The 18456-nt window shown below is 50.0% G+C and overlaps 1 protein-coding gene across 2 annotated transcripts in view; it reads left to right on the forward strand.

The window, feature by feature from the left end:
- SBF1 (SET binding factor 1) overlaps window positions 1-18265 on the forward strand; it is a 48407-nt gene extending 30142 nt beyond the window's left edge. For both annotated transcript variants that reach the window (XM_032222022.1, XM_032222021.1), the window contains exons 22-42: window positions 19-214; window positions 2241-2377; window positions 2499-2674; window positions 3011-3153; window positions 3259-3466; window positions 8650-8846; window positions 8932-9072; window positions 9590-9682; window positions 9982-10059; window positions 10298-10467; window positions 10587-10763; window positions 13757-13858; window positions 13937-14122; window positions 14227-14353; window positions 14430-14560; window positions 14658-14891; window positions 15789-15899; window positions 15989-16206; window positions 16299-16386; window positions 16558-16689; window positions 16814-18265. In XM_032222022.1, the coding sequence (XP_032077913.1) occupies window positions 19-214; window positions 2241-2377; window positions 2499-2674; window positions 3011-3153; window positions 3259-3466; window positions 8650-8846; window positions 8932-9072; window positions 9590-9682; window positions 9982-10059; window positions 10298-10467; window positions 10587-10763; window positions 13757-13858; window positions 13937-14122; window positions 14227-14353; window positions 14430-14560; window positions 14658-14891; window positions 15789-15899; window positions 15989-16206; window positions 16299-16386; window positions 16558-16689; window positions 16814-16912 (3144 nt within the window). In that variant the 3' untranslated portion in view covers window positions 16913-18265. The remainder of the gene's footprint in view (window positions 1-18; window positions 215-2240; window positions 2378-2498; window positions 2675-3010; window positions 3154-3258; window positions 3467-8649; window positions 8847-8931; window positions 9073-9589; window positions 9683-9981; window positions 10060-10297; window positions 10468-10586; window positions 10764-13756; window positions 13859-13936; window positions 14123-14226; window positions 14354-14429; window positions 14561-14657; window positions 14892-15788; window positions 15900-15988; window positions 16207-16298; window positions 16387-16557; window positions 16690-16813) is intronic.
- Window positions 18266-18456: the final 191 nt, after the last annotated feature.

The following is an 18456-nucleotide window of genomic DNA, read 5'->3' on the forward strand; positions in this document are numbered from 1 at the left end:
AGGCTCTCCTTCTCGCAGCCCAAGCTCCTCCAGCCGAGCCTGCTGATTGGAGAGGAGAGCGTGATGGGTGGCCTGCGCGTGTACCTGGTGCCCGACGGCAGGGAAGAAGGCGCTGGAGGCAGCCTCGGGGGGCCTCCTCTGCTTCCGGCCGAAGGAGCGGTCTTCCTGACCACCTACCGCATCATCTTCAAGGGCACACCCACCGACCCGCTTGGTAAGGGGGCACCAGAGCGGTGCAGGCTTCTAGGAGGGAGTGCTAAGAGCCAGACCCCAAGGGGGTCCTTGGAAGGGGCCATGGAGGAGCCCAAGCCCAACCGTCGGCTTAGTGCAAATTAAGGCAGGTTGGCTGAGAGAGAGAAAATCACTCTTGACCACCCTCCTGGGTGGCCTCCTTTGGGAATCGCTCTTGTGCGCGTGCGCGCACACACACACACACACACACAGCACTATCCTTTCACAAAGCTAAATGCTCCCAACTCTCAATCCTTCTCCTAGAATTTAGTTTATAATCCCTCAGTCAACCATATATCAGTGCTGAATCCTTGAAATTGGGGGCCCAGAACTGGACCCTTGAGGTGGGATCTCCTTAGTGCAGAATAGATGGGGGAGGGGACCTCCTCTGTCTCGGATGGTCTCCATCGACTCCGAAGGAGCCTAGAATCAATTCTGCTTGGTTTGCAGCAAAGGAGCTTTTGCCTCTCTTGCATTTTTATTTTGTTATTTATACTTTCAGCCTACTTTTTTAATCATATCAATATTGTTTTAAGTTTTATTTCAGTCTTTACAACATTATAGCAATAGCCTTTAGGCTTATATACTGCTTCACGGTGCTTCACGGCCCTCTCTAAGCAGTTTACAAAGTCAGCCTCTCGCCCCCAACATTTTACCCGCCTCGGAAGGATGAAAGGCTGAGTCAACCTGGAGCCGGTCAAGATCAAACTCCTGGCAGTGGGCAGAGTCAGCCTGCAATACTGCACTCTAACCTCTGTGCCACCACAGTTACCCATCCCATTTGAGTTCTGCAAATCTGATCAGCATTCTCCCATGCTCTTAATCCAAGTCATTAATGAAATCGGGTCTGGGTAGACTTGAATGTTGGAACATTCATTCATTCAGTTTCTACAGCTGCCCATCTTAATATCTCTGGGCAGCTTACAATTCAGAAAATGTAATCAAAGTACTGAAGGCATTATAAAACAAGAAAACCAGTAAAAACATCCAAAATAAGCATACGTAGCAGCCAAGATAATTGTCCAGTTAGCAGTGCAGCCAGGAAATGAATGTGCCCTTAATACATTCAGCACCCAGCTCTCAGGAACATGGGGAAAATAAGAACAGGGCTGGGCCCATTCCAGTCTCCGAAAGGGGGATGTTCCGTAAGAGCAGGGGCCACTGTAGAAGAAGCCCCCTTCTATTCCCCCTTCAGCTGGAGGATGGCATCTGCGGCACCTCCGTCCTCGCTGGGCTGGGCTGGAGCATTCGCCTCTATTGCGAAAGGCAATCCCTCAGCTACCCCGCTCCCAGGCCAGGCTTCAGAGGAAGCCAGAATTGCCATCACAGGAAGGGGTGGCTCGGCCCGTCCCCTCAGAGGGCATCAGTTGTTTTAATTTAATCCTTGCATGTTGCTCAAAACAAGCAGAACTATTGGGGGTGGGTGGGTGGGGAGAGGCCCAGCTCATTGCAGTAGAGCTCCCATAAAGCCTCAGCGCCTGCCATGATTATTTCTTCCTTCTGTGAGATACTGGGGCAGCCTGGGTGACTTCTCACGCCATGGCCAACAGAGAACTCTAGATTGCAGAGGCTGGACTGGCATGGCTATATTGGGGGGGGGGGGGGGGGTTCAAGAAGGGACAAGCCTGGCACAGCTTCTGCTTCTGCGTGGAAGTGTAGACCTCTGGATGGGTTCCCTCACCGCAGCCCTTGCCCCAGCTGGTGACCCCAACCACGTAGAAGGGGGAGGTGGGGGAGGCTTTGCACATTAAGGGTCCCCCGCTGTCCCCCTGGAGAGAGAGGGAGAGAGAAAGAGAGAGGGGGGGTATCTCTCTCACACACACACACACACATACACACACACACACCCCTGGGGAAGAGTCAGGTAAAGCCAGGAGGGTCCTGGTCACATGAGCCCATTGGCAGAGCTGCCTGCCCATCCCAGTGCCACCTGGGCTGTAAGGGAAGGCTCCTACATGGCTCTCACTGGCCTGCCCTCTTTCTCTCCCTCCCCTCCCCCCCCACCCCAGTGGGAGAGCAGGTGGTCGTCCGCTCCTTCCCCATTGCCTCTCTGACCAAAGAGGAGAAGATTTCAGCCCCGACTCCCTTGGATCAGTTCATCCAGGAGGGCTGCGCTCAGCTCCAGCTGCGCTCCTGTACATTCCAGGTGAGGGTGCATGTCCCTTGGGGATCCTTGACCCTCCCTTCCCCCCCTTCCAATCCCTTCAAGCCAGTGCTGAGGGAAGCCAGGGGAGCGAAAGCTGAGCCTGCCTCCGTCTGCCCTCCAGGTGCTGCGCATTGTCTTTGATGAGGAGGTGGCCTCCGAGAGCGCAGAGACCTTCCGGAAGCATCTCAGCAAGTTGCGCTACCCCCAGCACGTCTCTGATACCTTTGCCTTCACGGTGGGACAGACCGGCAAGGCCGCTCTGCCTGCCAAAACCAAGGACAAAAACCCATCACTCAGGTGGGGGAGGGTCTCCCTGGCAGTTGGCGGGGCGGGGGAGCGAGCAGCCCCTGATTTCCCTCTCACCTTCGTGGTCAATTAATGTGGCTCTGAGCAAGCCTGAAGTCAGCCAAGGCTCATGGGAGAAGCTTGCCAGCCCTAGTGCCCCCACGTGAGGGCGTCAGAAAGGGGTGGGGGGGATGCTTGGGGTCCCAGCTCCTCAGCTGATTGGCATCTCTTCAAGCAGATGCTTCCAAGTCCAGCAGAAGGAGGGGGAGTGTCTCTTCCTGATGGGCCTTTGGAGGAGGAGCTGCCAGGGGTTCGCAGGGGAGTCACGTCTTCCCCCCACTCTTTTAGGACCATCTCCAAGAACCTAGTAAAAAATGCCAAGAAAACCATCGGACGCCAGTACGTCACTCGCAAGAAGTACAGCCCGCCTCCCTGGGAGCAGCGGGGCAGCCAGCACCTATTCCCCGAGGACAACGAGGACGAGATCTCAGGTACGGCAGCTTCCCCCCCCCCCCTCCTATCACTCCCCGGGCTGGGCAGGTGACGGGCAGAGCTGCTTTCTGGCCTCTCTCTGATGCGCCTTTTGATTCCTGCAGTGTCTGAAGAAATGGAGCGGAGCACCTTAACCCCTTCGGCCGCCATCAGGCCCTCTGACAAAATGACCATGAGCCACCTGGTGGAGCGAGCCTGTTGCCGAGACTATCAACGCCTGGGCCTGGGCACCCTGAGCAACAGCCTGACCCGCTCCAAGAACGAGCCTTTCCGCATTTCCACTGTCAACCGGATGTATGCCATCTGCAGGAGGTGGGCCGGTGGTGGTGGTGGTGGGCGTGTTTTCTCTTCCAAGCTGCCTTGAAAGTCTAGATGCCTGGTTGGCTTCTCCCCCCTTCTCGACCAGAACAGAGGAGGGAGAAAAGCAAGCCAGGACGAGTGCTCTCCCCATGCTCAGCGGTTGCCCCTGGAGCTTTTATGGGGGCTTCGATAGTGCTTAAAAAGAAAGAAAAGCAAGGAAAACCCCAACTGGGGTCATCAAGGTCTGTGGCGTTATAGCAGCTCTAGGAAGCCACGCTGGTGTGCCAGAGATGCCTCGGTAGGAATGAGCCAGTCTGGGGCTCTAGGAACACCTAGATCCAGGATGGCACGTGGAGCCATTTGTCAGGGCACGTGAGGTGTTGCCTTGTCAGCGGAGTTCAACCTTTTTTTAAAGGCATTTTTCACTCTCCCCAGGCTCCAGCAGCTTTAAAGGAGCCTGAAGGGGAGGGTGAAAAGAGCCCTCCCCCCCCCCCCCCGAGGCCCCTCCGGAGGCTTCAGGAGCATCTAGTGATGTTTTAACTGTTTTAGATAGTTTAGGTATTTCCGCCTTTTCTAAATATTGATTTATTTTATCTTCTGATATTAACCCTTGCTCATATAGCTTCTTATAATAATTCTGAATCACTTTCTTTTTCTCTTCATTTTGGTAGCAAATTTCCCCTCCATTGTCTATTAATTTGTCTATCAGCTTCTTTTCTCTCTCTCTTTTTAACTTATACGCCTGCCATCTTCCTGGTTTGTTAGCATTTTCAAAGACGTTTTGTTTAACATTTTTAATTTTGTTTGCTAATTCTTTCTCCATTAAACTCATGTTTCATTAAATCCATTTGGTTCTATATTTCCTTTTGTGGATCTTTTTGTAATTCTGTCTATAAAGCCTTGTATTCTTCTTCTAGTATTCTTCGTTTTTGTTTCTTCTTTCTGTTCTGCTTCCCTCTGTATGTTATAACTAATCCTCTTATATATGCTTTGGCTGTGTTCCATACATTTTGTAATGATGTTTCTAATTTTTTACTCTCTTTGAAGAAAAAAATCTAGTTCTTTTTCCATAAATTGAACATTCCTTTTAATATTTCTTGATTCAGTGCCCATCTCAGTGATCTTTTTTGTTCTTTCCACGTGGTTTTTATTGGATTATGATCCGCCTAGTTGCTTGTTTCAATACTTATTTCTTTTACAGCGGCTTTCAGTTCTGCTATCATCCATATCATATCTATCCTTGACCAAGACATTTGTCTGTTCCAATAAAATGAATATGGGTTTTCTTTAGGGTGCATTTCACGCAAAACATCTTGAACATCTTGAGTTCTTCCACAATTCTTGAAAAAACTTTGGGCAGTGTTTTTTTTGCCTTTTTATTTACTTTTCTAGTTTTATAGTCCATTTCTGTATCCACATTAAAGTCTCCCAGGATACAAATATTTTCATATTCCAATTCTGTTATTTTTTCAGGGGTTTTTTGGTTTTTTTTTTTAAACAAACAAACATAAAACAAAAAAACCATCCACCAGTTACATACAGTGTGTCGATTGGTTACAAAACTTCTATGCCTCCTCACCACAGTCCTCAGTTACAATTTATATAAAATCTCATATTATCAATCCAATATATATGCATACAATTATTATCATTAAACATTTATTTGACTACAATCATTATTACTTCCTTTTACCTGAAATATTGTAAGTTTAGAATAAATTTACATTATGGCATGCCATAATGTAAATTTATTCTAATATTACATCTTTAGATTGTATTCTGTATAAAATTGTTTATCTTTGGTTACAAAACTTTTGTGCATCCTCTCCATAATCCTCACTTAAGTTTCGGCGAGGTCTTACTCGCCATCCCCAGGCTGGTGTTTTTGGCTTATCATTGTTATTGACTATAACTATTATTACTTCATTTTATGCGTAACATTCTAAGTTTAACTAAATTTAAATTAATTTATATTATAGCATTGCATTACATCATCCTGTATCCATCCCATAGTAGTGCAATCTTATATCTCTTGCCATTTGTAGTATTTGTGTTCATCAACTTCCCTCTGGTTATCACCGATGCTTCTGCCAGAATTTCTATCATTACTTCTGCCAAATATTTTCCCTTTTTCTTCTATATTCTGGAATCTGAGATAAAATTCTGATCTGTTGTTCTCCCATTCCAATATTCCACTCTTGTCTTTTTCAACCACGGTCAATCTGCTGTCAATATCTCCAATTTTCTGATCTGTTTGTTCATCTTTTTCTTCAATTTTTTGAAATCTGTCCTCGTATTTCATCATCGTTTGGTGAATATTCTCAGTTTTTTTCATCTATTTTTCCTGTTCTTTGTTCAATACTCTCCATTCTTTTTTTAATGATCTCTGTTCTTATTTGTATTTTTTGAATTTCTTGCATAATCATCTGTAATGTCACTTCCTTTTCTTTTTCGTGCTGCGACATCATCTGTATTGATCTTTTCCTCCAGATAGTAAACATTGCCACTATATAAAATCCAAGGCTTTTTTATTACGTTCCAAACAAGTTCGCTGCAATCTTCTCTCTTTCAAGTCAAGCTTTCTTTTCACTCCAGTCCAGCTACTGATAGTACCCCAGAGGAGCACCTGTATAAACAATCCGTGCTCATCCCGTTATTATTTTCAATAAACAAGCTCAGAGACCTTGAAATGTAGATCAAATGCTCAAAAGAAGAAAAGAAAAACAATGTTTCCAAGCCTCTAAGTGGCAGTGTTACTTCTTTTCCTCTACTTTTACTTCCCTCTTTATATTCCAAACTTGGGGGGGGGGATTCTTAAAAAGAAAATGCAATAGAGCATTGAACAAAGAAAAAAAGCCTTAATCATTAAGTATTATTTAAAAAAAGAGAAATAGAAGAAGAAAAAAACAGTCCAGTTTAAAAAATAAGAAACGTTTGTAAAAATTCCATCATTAAAAAGATTAAAGAAAAATAACACACTAAGTTTGACTCAGGCTTAATCTTGCCGCTTAATCTCTTCTGTCTTCAATTTTAACTTTTGATCTTTTTGAGTGTTCTCTAATAATAAAATTTATTTCACTAATTCAACACACTTTCTCTCCCACTTTACTTCCGTTTTGGAGCTGTCCCAACTTTCAGCAGCTTTAATGGCTGCTTCTCTGTCGCCAGAAAAAAGGGCTTCTCCTGGATCTACCAGGGACTTTGCAATGTCCCTGTGATCAGCAGGATGTGCCCTTCTCTATCACCATCTCTACGGAATGGTTTAGGTTCAAAAGGACCGTCCAGTGGCAGAGATATCGATGGCAATATTGGAGCTTCAAGATCGCACGTCGTATCGTCGTGACGTCAGCCCCACCTTCATCAATTCTGTTGTTTTTTCATGGCGTTTTTTTATAAAAAAAATCTTGCTTACTATTTAGTGCATATATTGCTAGCAAAAGTATCAGTTGTTTATTCCTCATTATTTCGACCATCAAAATTCTCCCTCCCTCATGTGTAAAAATTTGTTTGGCATTTATTGTGTCTTTTATATACAAGGCCATTCCCCTTTTCTTTTGTAGTGATAAAGCAGTATATAATTTCCCAATTTTCGGATATGCCTATACAATACAATACAATAGTAGAGTTGGAAGGACCTTGGAGGTCTTTTAGTCCAACCCTCTGCCTAGGCAGGAAACCCTATACCGTTTCAGACAGATGGCTATCCAAAATCTTCTTAAAGACTTGCAGTATTGAGGCATTCACAACTTCCACTGATTAATTGTTCTCACTGTCAGGAAATTTCTCCTCAGTTCTAAGTTGCTTCTCTCCTTGATTAGTTTCCACCCATTGCTTCTTGTTCTACCCTCAGGTGCTTTGGAGAATAGCTTGACTCCCTCTTCTTTGTGGCAACCCCTGAGATATTGGAACACTGCTATCATGTCTCCCCTAGTCCTAAACAACCCCAGTTCCTGCAACCGTTCTTCATATGTTTTAGTCTCCAGTCCCCTAATCATCTTTCTTGCTCTTCTCTGCACTCTTTCCATATGTTCCATACTTTCCATACTTTCATATGTTGTTTTTTTTATATGTACTTCTTGCAAACAAGTTATGTCTAATTTTAATTTTTCTAATCTATGGAAAATTTTTTTCCTTTTTATCACTGAATTCAGTCATTTATATTGATTGACATTAATTTAAGTTGTTCTTCCATGATTATTTATAGATAGGTTTTGTCGCTCTAGTCGTTCTTATCTCTCTTGGTTCTTTTGATGTTGCCCCTTCTCTTAAGTCTGTTTCCTCCTGGTCTTTTTCATCTTCTTTTTCTTTTTGCATGTCCTTCTCGTCCATCCCTTCTTCTCATCGTCTTGGCTCTTTTTTATCTCTAATTCTAATTTCCTCTTGTGGTCCAAAATATTGTTCATAAAATTGTTCTGCTTTCTCTTTGGAGTCCAATCTGTGTCTTTGCTCCATTCAAGTCACCAATATTCCCTCCGGAATCAGCCATCTGAAATTTATTTTGTGTTTGATTAGTTGTCTTGTCAAAACCTGGTAATCCCGTCAATATTTTTCCCAAAAAATTCTTTGTCCATCTCTAAGGCTCCTGTCAGTAATTCTGCCATTTTTTCTGCTACATTTTCTCCTTTTTCTTTCTCTATATTCTGAAATTGTAGATAAAAGTCGGCCCTGTCAATTTCCAGTAAAATTATTGTTCTTTCTTTATTTCTATCCGCTAGTGTCAGATGATCATCAACTTCATTCACTTTTTTCTCTGTGCATTAAACTTTTTTTCTACTTTCTGTATACATTGTTCATTATTTGCCATCATTTGTTGGACTTTCTAATTTATCTTCCATTTTCTCTAATTTATCATCCACTTTCTCTATTTTTTGTTTGACTTCTTTAAAAACATCATGTAGCTCTTGATTCATTTCCTTCAGTTCTGACTGCATTGTGTTCACTTTCTCTTGTTGACTTAGGATGGCCAAGGTTTTCTGTCCCCCAGAGGGACTCGAAGTTGCTGTTGAGTTTGTTGATGCTGCTGCTGACGCTGTTTTATTCCCTTGGTTTGGGGGGGGGGGGAATGCTTGATGTGGCCAAAGCTGGTAGATCTGAGAAGGCCGGGAAAAGGTGCTTCCTCTCCAGGCGGTTTGCATCTGGTGTCCCTGCAGCTAGGCACTCGCGCTGGGGCTACAGGCTCTGCTTTGCCTCCGCAGCTACCCAGGACTGCTGATCATCCCGCAGAGCATCCAGGACAACACGGTTCAGCGGATCTCGCGCTGCTACCGGCAGAACCGCTTCCCAGTGGTCTGTTGGCGGAACTCGCGCACCAAGACGGTGCTGCTGCGTTCGGGCGGCTTGCATGGGAAGGGCGTGGTGGGTCTCTTCAAGTCCCAGAACACTCCTGCCACAGGTACCTCCAGGGCAGGGTCCCCTTGTGATGCCCTCCTCCTGCCCTCCCCTACCCTGAGGTCCTCTCCTCCTGCCTCTCTTTTCAGGCCCCTCCCAGGCAGACTCAACCAGTCTGGAGCAAGAGAAGTACCTGCAAGCCATCATCCACTCCATGCCCCATTATGCGGATGCCGGTGGGCGCAACACGCTCAGTGGTGGCTTCAGCTCTGCCCACATGAGCCACTCAGGTGAGTGGGTGGGTGGGCTTTTGTTGAAGGCATCGAAGAGAGGCCAGTTGCTCTTCTTCAACCTTAGTGGCCACTTCAAGGAGCTGCTCGGGTGTGGCAGCTGACGTGGCCCTGTGAGGCCGGGGGAAGGAAGCCGCAGCCACGTGAGTCGCATGTAGCGGGGGCCTCTCCATCTCATTCGTTAGTAGGTGCCCCTCCCCATCCGCCATTTCATTGCTCCACACAATACACCCTTATTTCTTGTTTGTCTGACTGGCGTTGGCACCACCTGGAATGGCTGGCCTGTGGCAACTGGGACCTTGCCCTCACCCACCACACTGCCTGTCCAGGAAAGGGACTCAGCAGTGACAGGGGGAGACTTAGCCAAGTGGGGTGGGTTTTCTGCCCTTTTGCGGGATTTAGGGCAGGAGGTGGAGGAGGGTGTGTTTCCCAGGGCATTCTGCCGGGGGGGGGGGAGGAGGGAAAGGCTGCCCTCCCGAGCCCTGGTGGAAATGTCCACCTTCTCTTGGTGCTACAGATTCATCTGAGAAGCGGCAGCCCAAGCTGGGGTCCCTTATGAAGCAGGTGATGGGCGGGAGAGACGAAGGGTCCGGCACGGGGAGCCGTGGAGGTGAGATGTTGGCAGCAGCCTCTGCCGCCATCCCTGGCTCGCTCGTTCGCTGGCTGGTGAAGGAGTGGCTTTGGGCGATGGAGACATGTCCTGTTTCCTTGCAAAAGCAGGATGATGAGGTGGGGGGATCCCAGATTGGCCTACAGCTCTCCCAGGCATTTGTCATTCATTTTGTCTGCTCCTCCATCAAGTCATTTGTTCCCCCGCCCCTTGCCCCCCCCCCAGAGAGTGAGCAGTCCCCGTTCCCCCCCGCCCCGTCTCCCCTTGCTGAGATGCCTCTCCATCGTGTCCCCTCTCAGCCGTAGGTCACAGAACTAGGGTAATCACCTTCTCCAGCCCCAAGAGTGCCTCATCAAGGAAACCCGACTCCCCTCGAGGTACTGTATGGCCACTGAGCTCGCTTATGTGGCCCCCACACGTGGCTAACTCATCCCCAGTCCTAGCCGGGCAGGCCCTCCTCCGTCCACCTCTGTGTCTGCACTAACTGTTCCACACCCTCCCTGCATGCTCTGTGCGTCTCCCCGTGTTTTGGGGTCCACTCTTAGGAAAGTCCCCCTGCCGCGGATCCAAAGGGGCTGCATTTCCTTCTGGTGATGGGCACCATTTTCTTCCCAGGCAAGTGGGGCAGCATTCGAGCCGGGGGCCGCTTAAGCAGCTACGCCCTCAACATGGAGATTGGGTCCCGACTGGCTGGGAAAGAATTTGGACCACAGCCCAACGGGTCTCCCTCGGAAGCCGGTTTCCTCCGCCAGCTGTACATAATCGGAGACAAGTCCCAGTTGCGGGTACAGTTTAGCTGGGCTGGGGGTGGGGAGATTGTCACTCCCCGCCCCCCCCAAACGAGGCTGGGGAACCAGGAGAGGGTGGTAAGAGGGTGGAAATAAATTCTCTCTGTGCTTCCCAGGGAATAAAGCCGGACCCTTTGCAGCACTGGGAAATGGTGCCCATCGAGGTGTTTGACACGCGGCAGGTCAAGAGCAGCTTCAAGAAACTGATGAAGGCCTGCGTCCCCGGTAGCCCCTCCCCCGAGGCTGGCCCAACCTACCTGCGCTCCCTGGAGGAGTCGGAGTGGCTGGTGCAGGTTAGTGGCAGAGAGCCTGGGTCCAGCCTCCTCCTCCTCGCCGCTTTGCCTGGTGGCTTTGGCGGCTGCCCTCTGGCCTTGATTGCTGGGCCGTTGGCTGCCCTGGCCTGTCTTTCTGGCCAGAAAGGCAGCCTGCACTAAAAACACACATGCACACACACACACGCGCACACAGACACACACATACACACAGTGTGTGGTGTTGTAAAGGTCGTGCAATCTCAGTCTCCCCCAGGAGAGCAAGGTAGCCCTCGTCATTGAAGGCTGGGGGTGCGGTTGGGTGGACTGGACTAGAGAGGTTTGGGCCGAGGTTCTGGGCAGGCAGGCAGACCCCAGGATGTGCTTGATCCCTGTTTTTAGGATATTATTAAAACTTTCAGTGTTATCAGTGCATAGATAACACAGATGTTTGTGCAGGTAAGATTATCAATCTTGCTTTCAAGCAAAACCAAGCCTTTAATAGTGAGTGCCATGCCATGTGCACTAATCAAACAGGTGGCAGGAAAGTAGGGGGCAGTCAGGCACAACACAGGTTATGGAGACAGAGAACACAGGGTCAATCAGAATGGAGTCAACTGTCTGTACACCAATGCACAGAGGATGAGGAATAAACAGGGTGAATTAGAAATTCAATTAAATGAGGGCAAATATGATATTGTTGCCATCACGGAAACTTGGTGGAATGAAAACCACAAATGGAACAGGCAACTAGAGGGGTTTAAATTATTTAAAAGAAATAGACCAAATAAAAGAATAGGTGGAGTCACACTATATGTAAGAAATAACTACATCTCTACCGAAATAGAGCACAACAATGATGAAAACTATCTTGAATGCATTTGGGTCAATATTAAAGGGGGGGGGGGTGACATTGCCATAGGTCTGTACCCGTGATGGCGAACCTATGGACAGGTGGCACGTGGAGCCATTTCTTAGGGCATGCGAGGCATTGCCCTGTCACCTCCAGTGCGCATGTGCACTGGCCAGCTTACTTTGGCCTTCATTTTTGGCCTTCATTTTTCGTCCTCTGGAGGCTTCAAGCCTCCAGAGGGCAAAAAACAACCCAACGCACAAACTGGACGTTCGGGAACGGACTTCCAGTTTGCAACAACCAGCGGGATTGGGGGGAGTTTGCTCAGGAACGAAGCCAGCAGGGTCGGAGGGAGCCGTAGGCCGAGCTCTGGGACAGGTGGGCAAGTGTGGGAAGGCGAAGGGGAGATAGAAGAGAGAGAGCTGGGCAAGAGCCACAGGAGGGGTGAGGAGATCCCGGCTTGCACGCAGGAGCCAGGGTGCCTTTAGGCTTGTGGCTTCCTCAGTGCCGTTGCAAACCGTGCAGGGACGGCAGTCTCAACGCCCAGCACCTTCCACCCACAGCACCTTGTGCCCCGCTGCCTTTGGAGGCAACAGAGGCAACTGCTTTTCTTGGTGGGATGGCTTGTGACCCCTCCCTCTTCCGGGCCAAGCGCAGCTGACCTGCGCAGGTGCCATTTCTCGCCATCATTTGCGGAGCAAAAAGATGCATGAAACACTCTCTCCCACCCCGGCTTGCCTGTCCCTTTAATTTGTGCCTCTTTGTCTCCCCCTGAAATGACATCATCCTCAGTAGAAAGCCATTGGGAAAGCTGTGTGTGTGTGTGTGTGTGTGTGTGTGTGTGTGTGTGTGTTTGGGGATGGGGGAAATAAGGTAAGGAGGAAGAACAGAGGCTTCTCGGCTGGCTCTCGCCTCCCGGATAGCAGAAGTTCCTGTGTTGGGATGCCCCACCTTTTCCTCCCTTTCCCATGTTGGGGGGAGGGAGGAACCCCTGAAAAACAGGACCATCGTGCACCAAAAAAGGGAGGGCGGGGAGTCGCGTGTGCATGCGCAGTGGCAATGGTTGCATGCGCATGCACATGGGGGGGTCGCACACATTGGATTATGGGCGTGGCACACGCCCACGACCCCCCTGCCCTACCGCCAGCTTTTGGCACAGGATGCCAAAAAGATTCTCTACCACTGGTCTATACTATAGGCCACCCAGAGGAAATAGATGAACTTTTTGCTAGTCAGCTAACTGAGGTATGTAGGAAGCACATCACAATGGGGGATTTTAACTACCCTGACATCATCAACTGGGAAACAAACTCTGCACCAAGTGGAAGATCCAACAGGTTCCTAACAAACCTAGCAGACAACCTTCTTTCCCAAAACAAGGGAAACAAGCACCTGTCTTCACACAAAGGGAAAAAACAGTCCAACCTATCAAAAACAGCACCACAAACAACACATTATGAGCGCAAATTAAAATAGGGAAGAAAATGGTAGGTGAACACCTGTCTACCCTAGACGAATTCAAATCACTAGAACAGGATGGATTACAAGGTTCTGAAGGGACTGGCAGATGAGATCTCAGAACCACTGAACTGTATCTTCCAAAGATCCTGGAGCACCGGGGAAACTGCCAGAGGGCTGGAAAAGAGCAGATAGAGTTCCCATCTTCAAAAAGGGGGTGGGGGGTGGGGAATAGATCCAGGAAACTACAGACCTATCAGCCTGACCTCAATACCAGGGAAGATTCTGGAAAAGATAATCAAGCAACGAATCAATGAACACCTAGAAGCCAACAAAGTAATAAGCAAAAGCCAACGTGGGTTTGTCAAAAACAGATCATGCCAGACTAATCTTATTGAATTCTTTGACAAAGGGACAAAATCAGTGGACCAGAGGAATGCCGTCGATATAGTTTACTTGGACTTCCTGCATTTGATAAAGTAGACCATAACCTACTACTAGATAAAGTAGAAGAATGTGGGCTAGACAGTATAACCGCCAGATGGATTTATAACTGGCTGACCAGGGGGTTGAGGGGAGGGTTGGGGAGAGAAATCCTGGATGACAGGGAGGACGATTATCACCTGTTCACGTACTGCAGGAAGCCCTGGGGGGGGGGGAGGGGGACTAAGGTTGCCTGGGAGAAAGGAAGGGCTGGAAGGAGACCCTTCTTTCTTTATGGCAGATCCATAAGATCCTGCAGATCTCGGTGCTTGTGGTTGAACTGCTGGACACGGGCTCCTCGGTCTTGGTCAGCCTGGAGGATGGCTGGGACATCACCACTCAGGTCAGCAGGCCCCCTCCCAGAAGCCGGCCAATCTTGGCCCCGAGGCTCCCACTGACCCGCCTCTTTTCCCGCCCCCAGGTAGTCTCTCTCGTGCAGCTGCTCTCTGACCCCTATTACCGCACCATGGAGGGCTTCCGCCTCCTGGTGGAGAAGGAGTGGCTGTCCTTTGGGCACCGCTTTGCCCATCGTGGAGCACAGACCCTGGCCAGCCAGAGCAACGGCTTCACGCCCGTCTTCCTGCAATTTCTGGACTGTGTCCATCAGGTGAGAGAGAGAGAGAGAGAGAGAGGGGGGGGGCTTCCCCCTCTCAGCCTCCCCTTCCTCCTCCTCCTCCTCCCCCCCCTCCTCACTTTCTGGGTCTCTTGCAGATTCACAGACAGTTCCCCATGGAGTTTGAGTTCAGCCAGTACTACCTGAAGTTTCTCAGCTACCACTATGTGTCCAACCGCTTCCGCACCTTCCTCCTGGATTCTGATTACGAGCGCCTGGAGCTGGGTAAAGTGGGTGGGAGCTGAGAGGGCGGCGGGAGTCCACCAGGACCGGCCAGCGCTGAACTGGCTTCTGCTTGCAGGTCTTCTCTATGAAGAGAAAGGGGATCGGAAGGGCCCCCAGGCCTACCGGTCCGTTTGGGACTATGTGGACCGGCTGAACAAGAGGATCCCCGTCTTCTTCAATTACATGTACGCCCCTGAGGATGGGGAGGTGAGTGCCACTCGGTCAGCCAGTGGCGGCCCTGGGCAGGGCGTGGGCAGGGGGCCGGGCTGGACGGCGCGTCAACTGCTGCCTGTCTTGCGTTCAGGTACTGCGTCCATATAGCAACATTTCCAGTCTGAAGGTGTGGGACTACTACACCCACGAGGCTCTCGCGGAGGGGCCGTCCTATGACTGGGAGCTGGTGCAGGACCAGGGGGAGCTCGTTGAGGAGGCTGCCCAGCACGACTCCAGCACTCCCCAAAGCCATCGCAAGATTGTTTGGCCCTGTTACGACAGCTGCCGCCGGGTGGAGCCAGATGCCATCTCTCGGCTGCTGGAGGTGAGCAGCGGTGCTGGGTTTGTTTTGTGGGTGGGAGACGCTCGCGGAGTTATGGCCGGTCGTCATCCGGGCAGCAGCCAGAGTTGGACAGAGCTCAAGCAGGACCGGGAAGCACCACATCACCCTGGTCGATTGGAGGAAAGCGCTTGAAGGTGTGCAGCTGGACTCCCAAGGGCTAGCGGGGCTCTGGGGCTCTCTCCCTCCACGGTCCCCTCCGCAGCCTCAGGGCGAGAGTGGCTGCTGCTCCTGTCACCACGCAGGGCTTTCCTGGGGAGGGGGGGGGGAATCCCACGTTCAAAAGGAGAGGGGAGTTAATAACAACTCAAAATGTTCTTAAGTGGCCTCTGAGGCAAATGGCAAACTGGAGCATCAAACAGCCACCCCGAGCAAATGTATCTTCCACCTTTAAATTGGGGGCCTGACAGAATTCCCCTCCCGGGCAATCCTAGGAGCTGCTCAGAGGGAGGAAGACGGTTAAGAAGGCCGCAACTAAGCAGGCAAAGTGGGTTGCCTTTCATGTCTGCCACGAGATTTAGCAGCTGGTGGTTTTCATGCAGCTTTTCAAAGGAAAACACCCGACTACAAAAAGACTTTTTGTTTTGATCAGAAAAGGAAAAATGGAATTTGCTCAATTGAAGCAAATGTTCTACTGTGACTGACCACATTATTGAGATCCGTTTTGATAGTTTATTTAAAATTCAGCGTAAACCTACACTTCAACTTTGGAAATCCTTAATTCGTTGCCCATAACAAGAAAAAAGAAAATTACTTTTACTTTCTCCAATTAGTTGTAAGCAGAAATAGGTCAAGGATTTGGGTTTTGGGACCTCTGGTTCTAGGAGAGGTGACTTAGCAGGCAGCCTTGACCAGTTCTGTCCACCCCCATCCTGGTTCCAGGAGGTGCAGAGTCTGGAGATGGAGCTGGGCCAGGTGCCAGGACGCTGGAAGGAGACCTGGGACAAAGTGAAGACTTTCCAACAGTCGGAGGGCTCCACGCTGGACAGTAAAGTGAGCTGTGCCCACGGGGTGGGTCTGCATTTGCAAGCGGCTTTTAGCAGAATGTCCTCCTCCCGCTGACCACCTGTCTCCCGTCTCAGGCAGCACCCAGTTCTCTCCTGATGGCATCCAGCCTGTCGCATCAGCGGCGCTCGCTCGGTGTCTACCTGCAGGAGGCGGGCAGCGGCAGCTCCACTTTAAACCTCAGTCTGGACAGTGAAACCAGCAGCTCGTCCACCCCCTCGAGTGGGAAGCAAAGTGGCCGTAAGAGCACCGGCACGCTTTACAGCCAGTTCCAGACAGCAGAGAGCGAGAACCGGTGCGGATGGGTGGCTTTTGAGAGTCCGGGTGGGCACAAGGCGGGACGGAGCCCAGCGACATCCTCCTCATTGAGATGCTTTTCCTCCACAGTTCTTACGAGGGCTCCCTCTACAAGAAAGGGGCCTTCATGAAGCCCTGGAAGCTGCGCTGGTTTGTCCTGGATAAAACCAAGCATCAGGTAGGGGAAGGTTGGTGGCACTTTGGTGGGCAGGGGGCCCCTTCTGCCAGGCTGGTTAATTGGCACAGGTCTGACCTCTGGTCCTTCCTTCTTTCCTCTCCCCCTCCCTCCCTCCTTTCCTTCCTTTCCTTCACCCACCCTCCTTCCCCTCCCTCCCTCCCTCCCTTCCAGCTGCGATACTATGACAGCCACCTGGACACGGAGTGCAAAGGGGTGATAGACCTGGCTGAGGTGGAGGCCATCACGCCAGGCACCCCCACCATGGGAGCCCCCAAGATGGTGGATGAAAAAGCTTTCTTTGATGTAAGTGGCCCTTGCACCTGACAGAGGGTGGCCCGTTTGGGCTCAAGGTGAAATGTGGCCGGGGAAGGGTACCCCCATGCCCGCTACCCCTCATTCTCAGGACTGGACTTTTCCTTCTTGGCAGGTCAAGACAATAAAGCGGGTTTACAATTTCTGCGCCCAGGATGTGCAGCTGGCCCAGCAGTGGATCGATCGTATCCAGAGCTGCTTGTCTGATGCCTGAGGTGCCACGTCTGGCCTGGCACAGCACAGAAGGAGGTGGGGGGGGTGCTACCCAGGAGGGAGACCCCAACCTGGCTTGGCCATGTGCAGTTTGCAGGGAAGGGCGCGGCCAGCCTCTTCCACCTTGTGAAGAGGAGTCTGTCACGCGTCCGGCCTGGCGGATCCTTGGGAGGGATTGGTCCATCTTCTGTTCTTCTCCTGAGGTTGGCAGAGCCATCGGACTTCCATGCCCCGGCTGCCTCCAGAGCAAGTGTGGCTGGCCAAGAATGGGCTCTGTTCTGTCGGGGAAGCTGGCTGAGGCTCTGGCTGCGAGGCAGAGGTGGCAAGAGATTGCTGCAAAGAATGATACCAATCCCTCCCCCCCCCAAGGAGCTGGAAGTCCTGATGTCTGGAGGTTGGAAGGCAGAAGGAAAGGGTGCGTTTGTCTGCACTCTGTCCCTTAATGCTGCTGCCGGTTCCTGGTCAAAGGCTCAGTCAGGTGGTGGGGAGACATTTGTTTGTGACACCGACACACACACACGCATCGGTTCTTACTTCCCAGCCCTTGCTTTTCCCCCAGCATCCTCAGGGCTAGCCCTGGAGTGCAGGTCAGCTAATGGCCTCCGTTCCCCCCCCCCCAAGAGCAAATCATGTGACTTGGTCTCTCTGCTCCTGCACCCCCACCCACCCCAATCCCAGGCTGCAGCCCTCTTCATTCTGTTCTCCTTTCGAACAGGAGACGGGAGAAGCCCTCGACCCCTCCTCAGTATGGAGCCCCCTCCCCCTCCTACTTTTCTATTGGTACCATAAAGGCTGTGGCTGGTGTGAATTTGGGGGTTTTGTAACTTCTTGAGCAGTTGTAGATTATTGAAGTTTCTGTACATTGTGTCAGACCTAAAGAGTTCTTGTATTGTATTGTGCTTAGAGGAAAAATATATATGAAGAGAAAAAAACTAATGGAATTTAATAAAAAAAAACCACACATCACGGGTTTGGCTAGATGTGACTTTCTGCCTCTCTGTGGGGTTTCTGTGGCCTTCCTGCCACAGATCAGTTTGGTCTGGAGGCTCTTTTAAGGTCCATTTCAGAGACCTCCCAAAGCAATGTACTCTGAGCTGGGGGGGGGGGGGCGTCCTTTGGAGGTGGGTGTCCAGATCCGGGCAGCGGAAGAGTTTTAAATAATTGCAAGATGGCTGCTTCCTCCAGGCTATGTCCTGCACACCAAAGGATGATTTTGTTCAAAATGCACAAAGGTTGATGGGATTTATTATATTAAAAGAATGAAGCTAAAAAATGAAATATTTTAAAAGATATATTAATTTGATAATGTATTTCAGTTTTCTTTTTCTGATGCATTAAAATACCTGTTCATACATTTCCTGGATTTGCAATTTACAATGAATGGCAATCTTCATCATCCGGGTGGACGATTTGCAGAAAGGAAGGCTTGTGCGACAGCAGTTGTGGCTCCTGATGGTCCAGTTCGGGACTGCTAAGCCAGCCCAGAGCATCTTCCTTCATGCACACCTCCCTGGCTGTGTGTCCGCCAGCAGGAAAGTGGTGCAG

Source organism: Thamnophis elegans, chromosome 7, assembly GCF_009769535.1.
Source record: "Thamnophis elegans isolate rThaEle1 chromosome 7, rThaEle1.pri, whole genome shotgun sequence".
NCBI classification, from domain to species: Eukaryota; Metazoa; Chordata; class Lepidosauria; order Squamata; family Colubridae; genus Thamnophis; species Thamnophis elegans.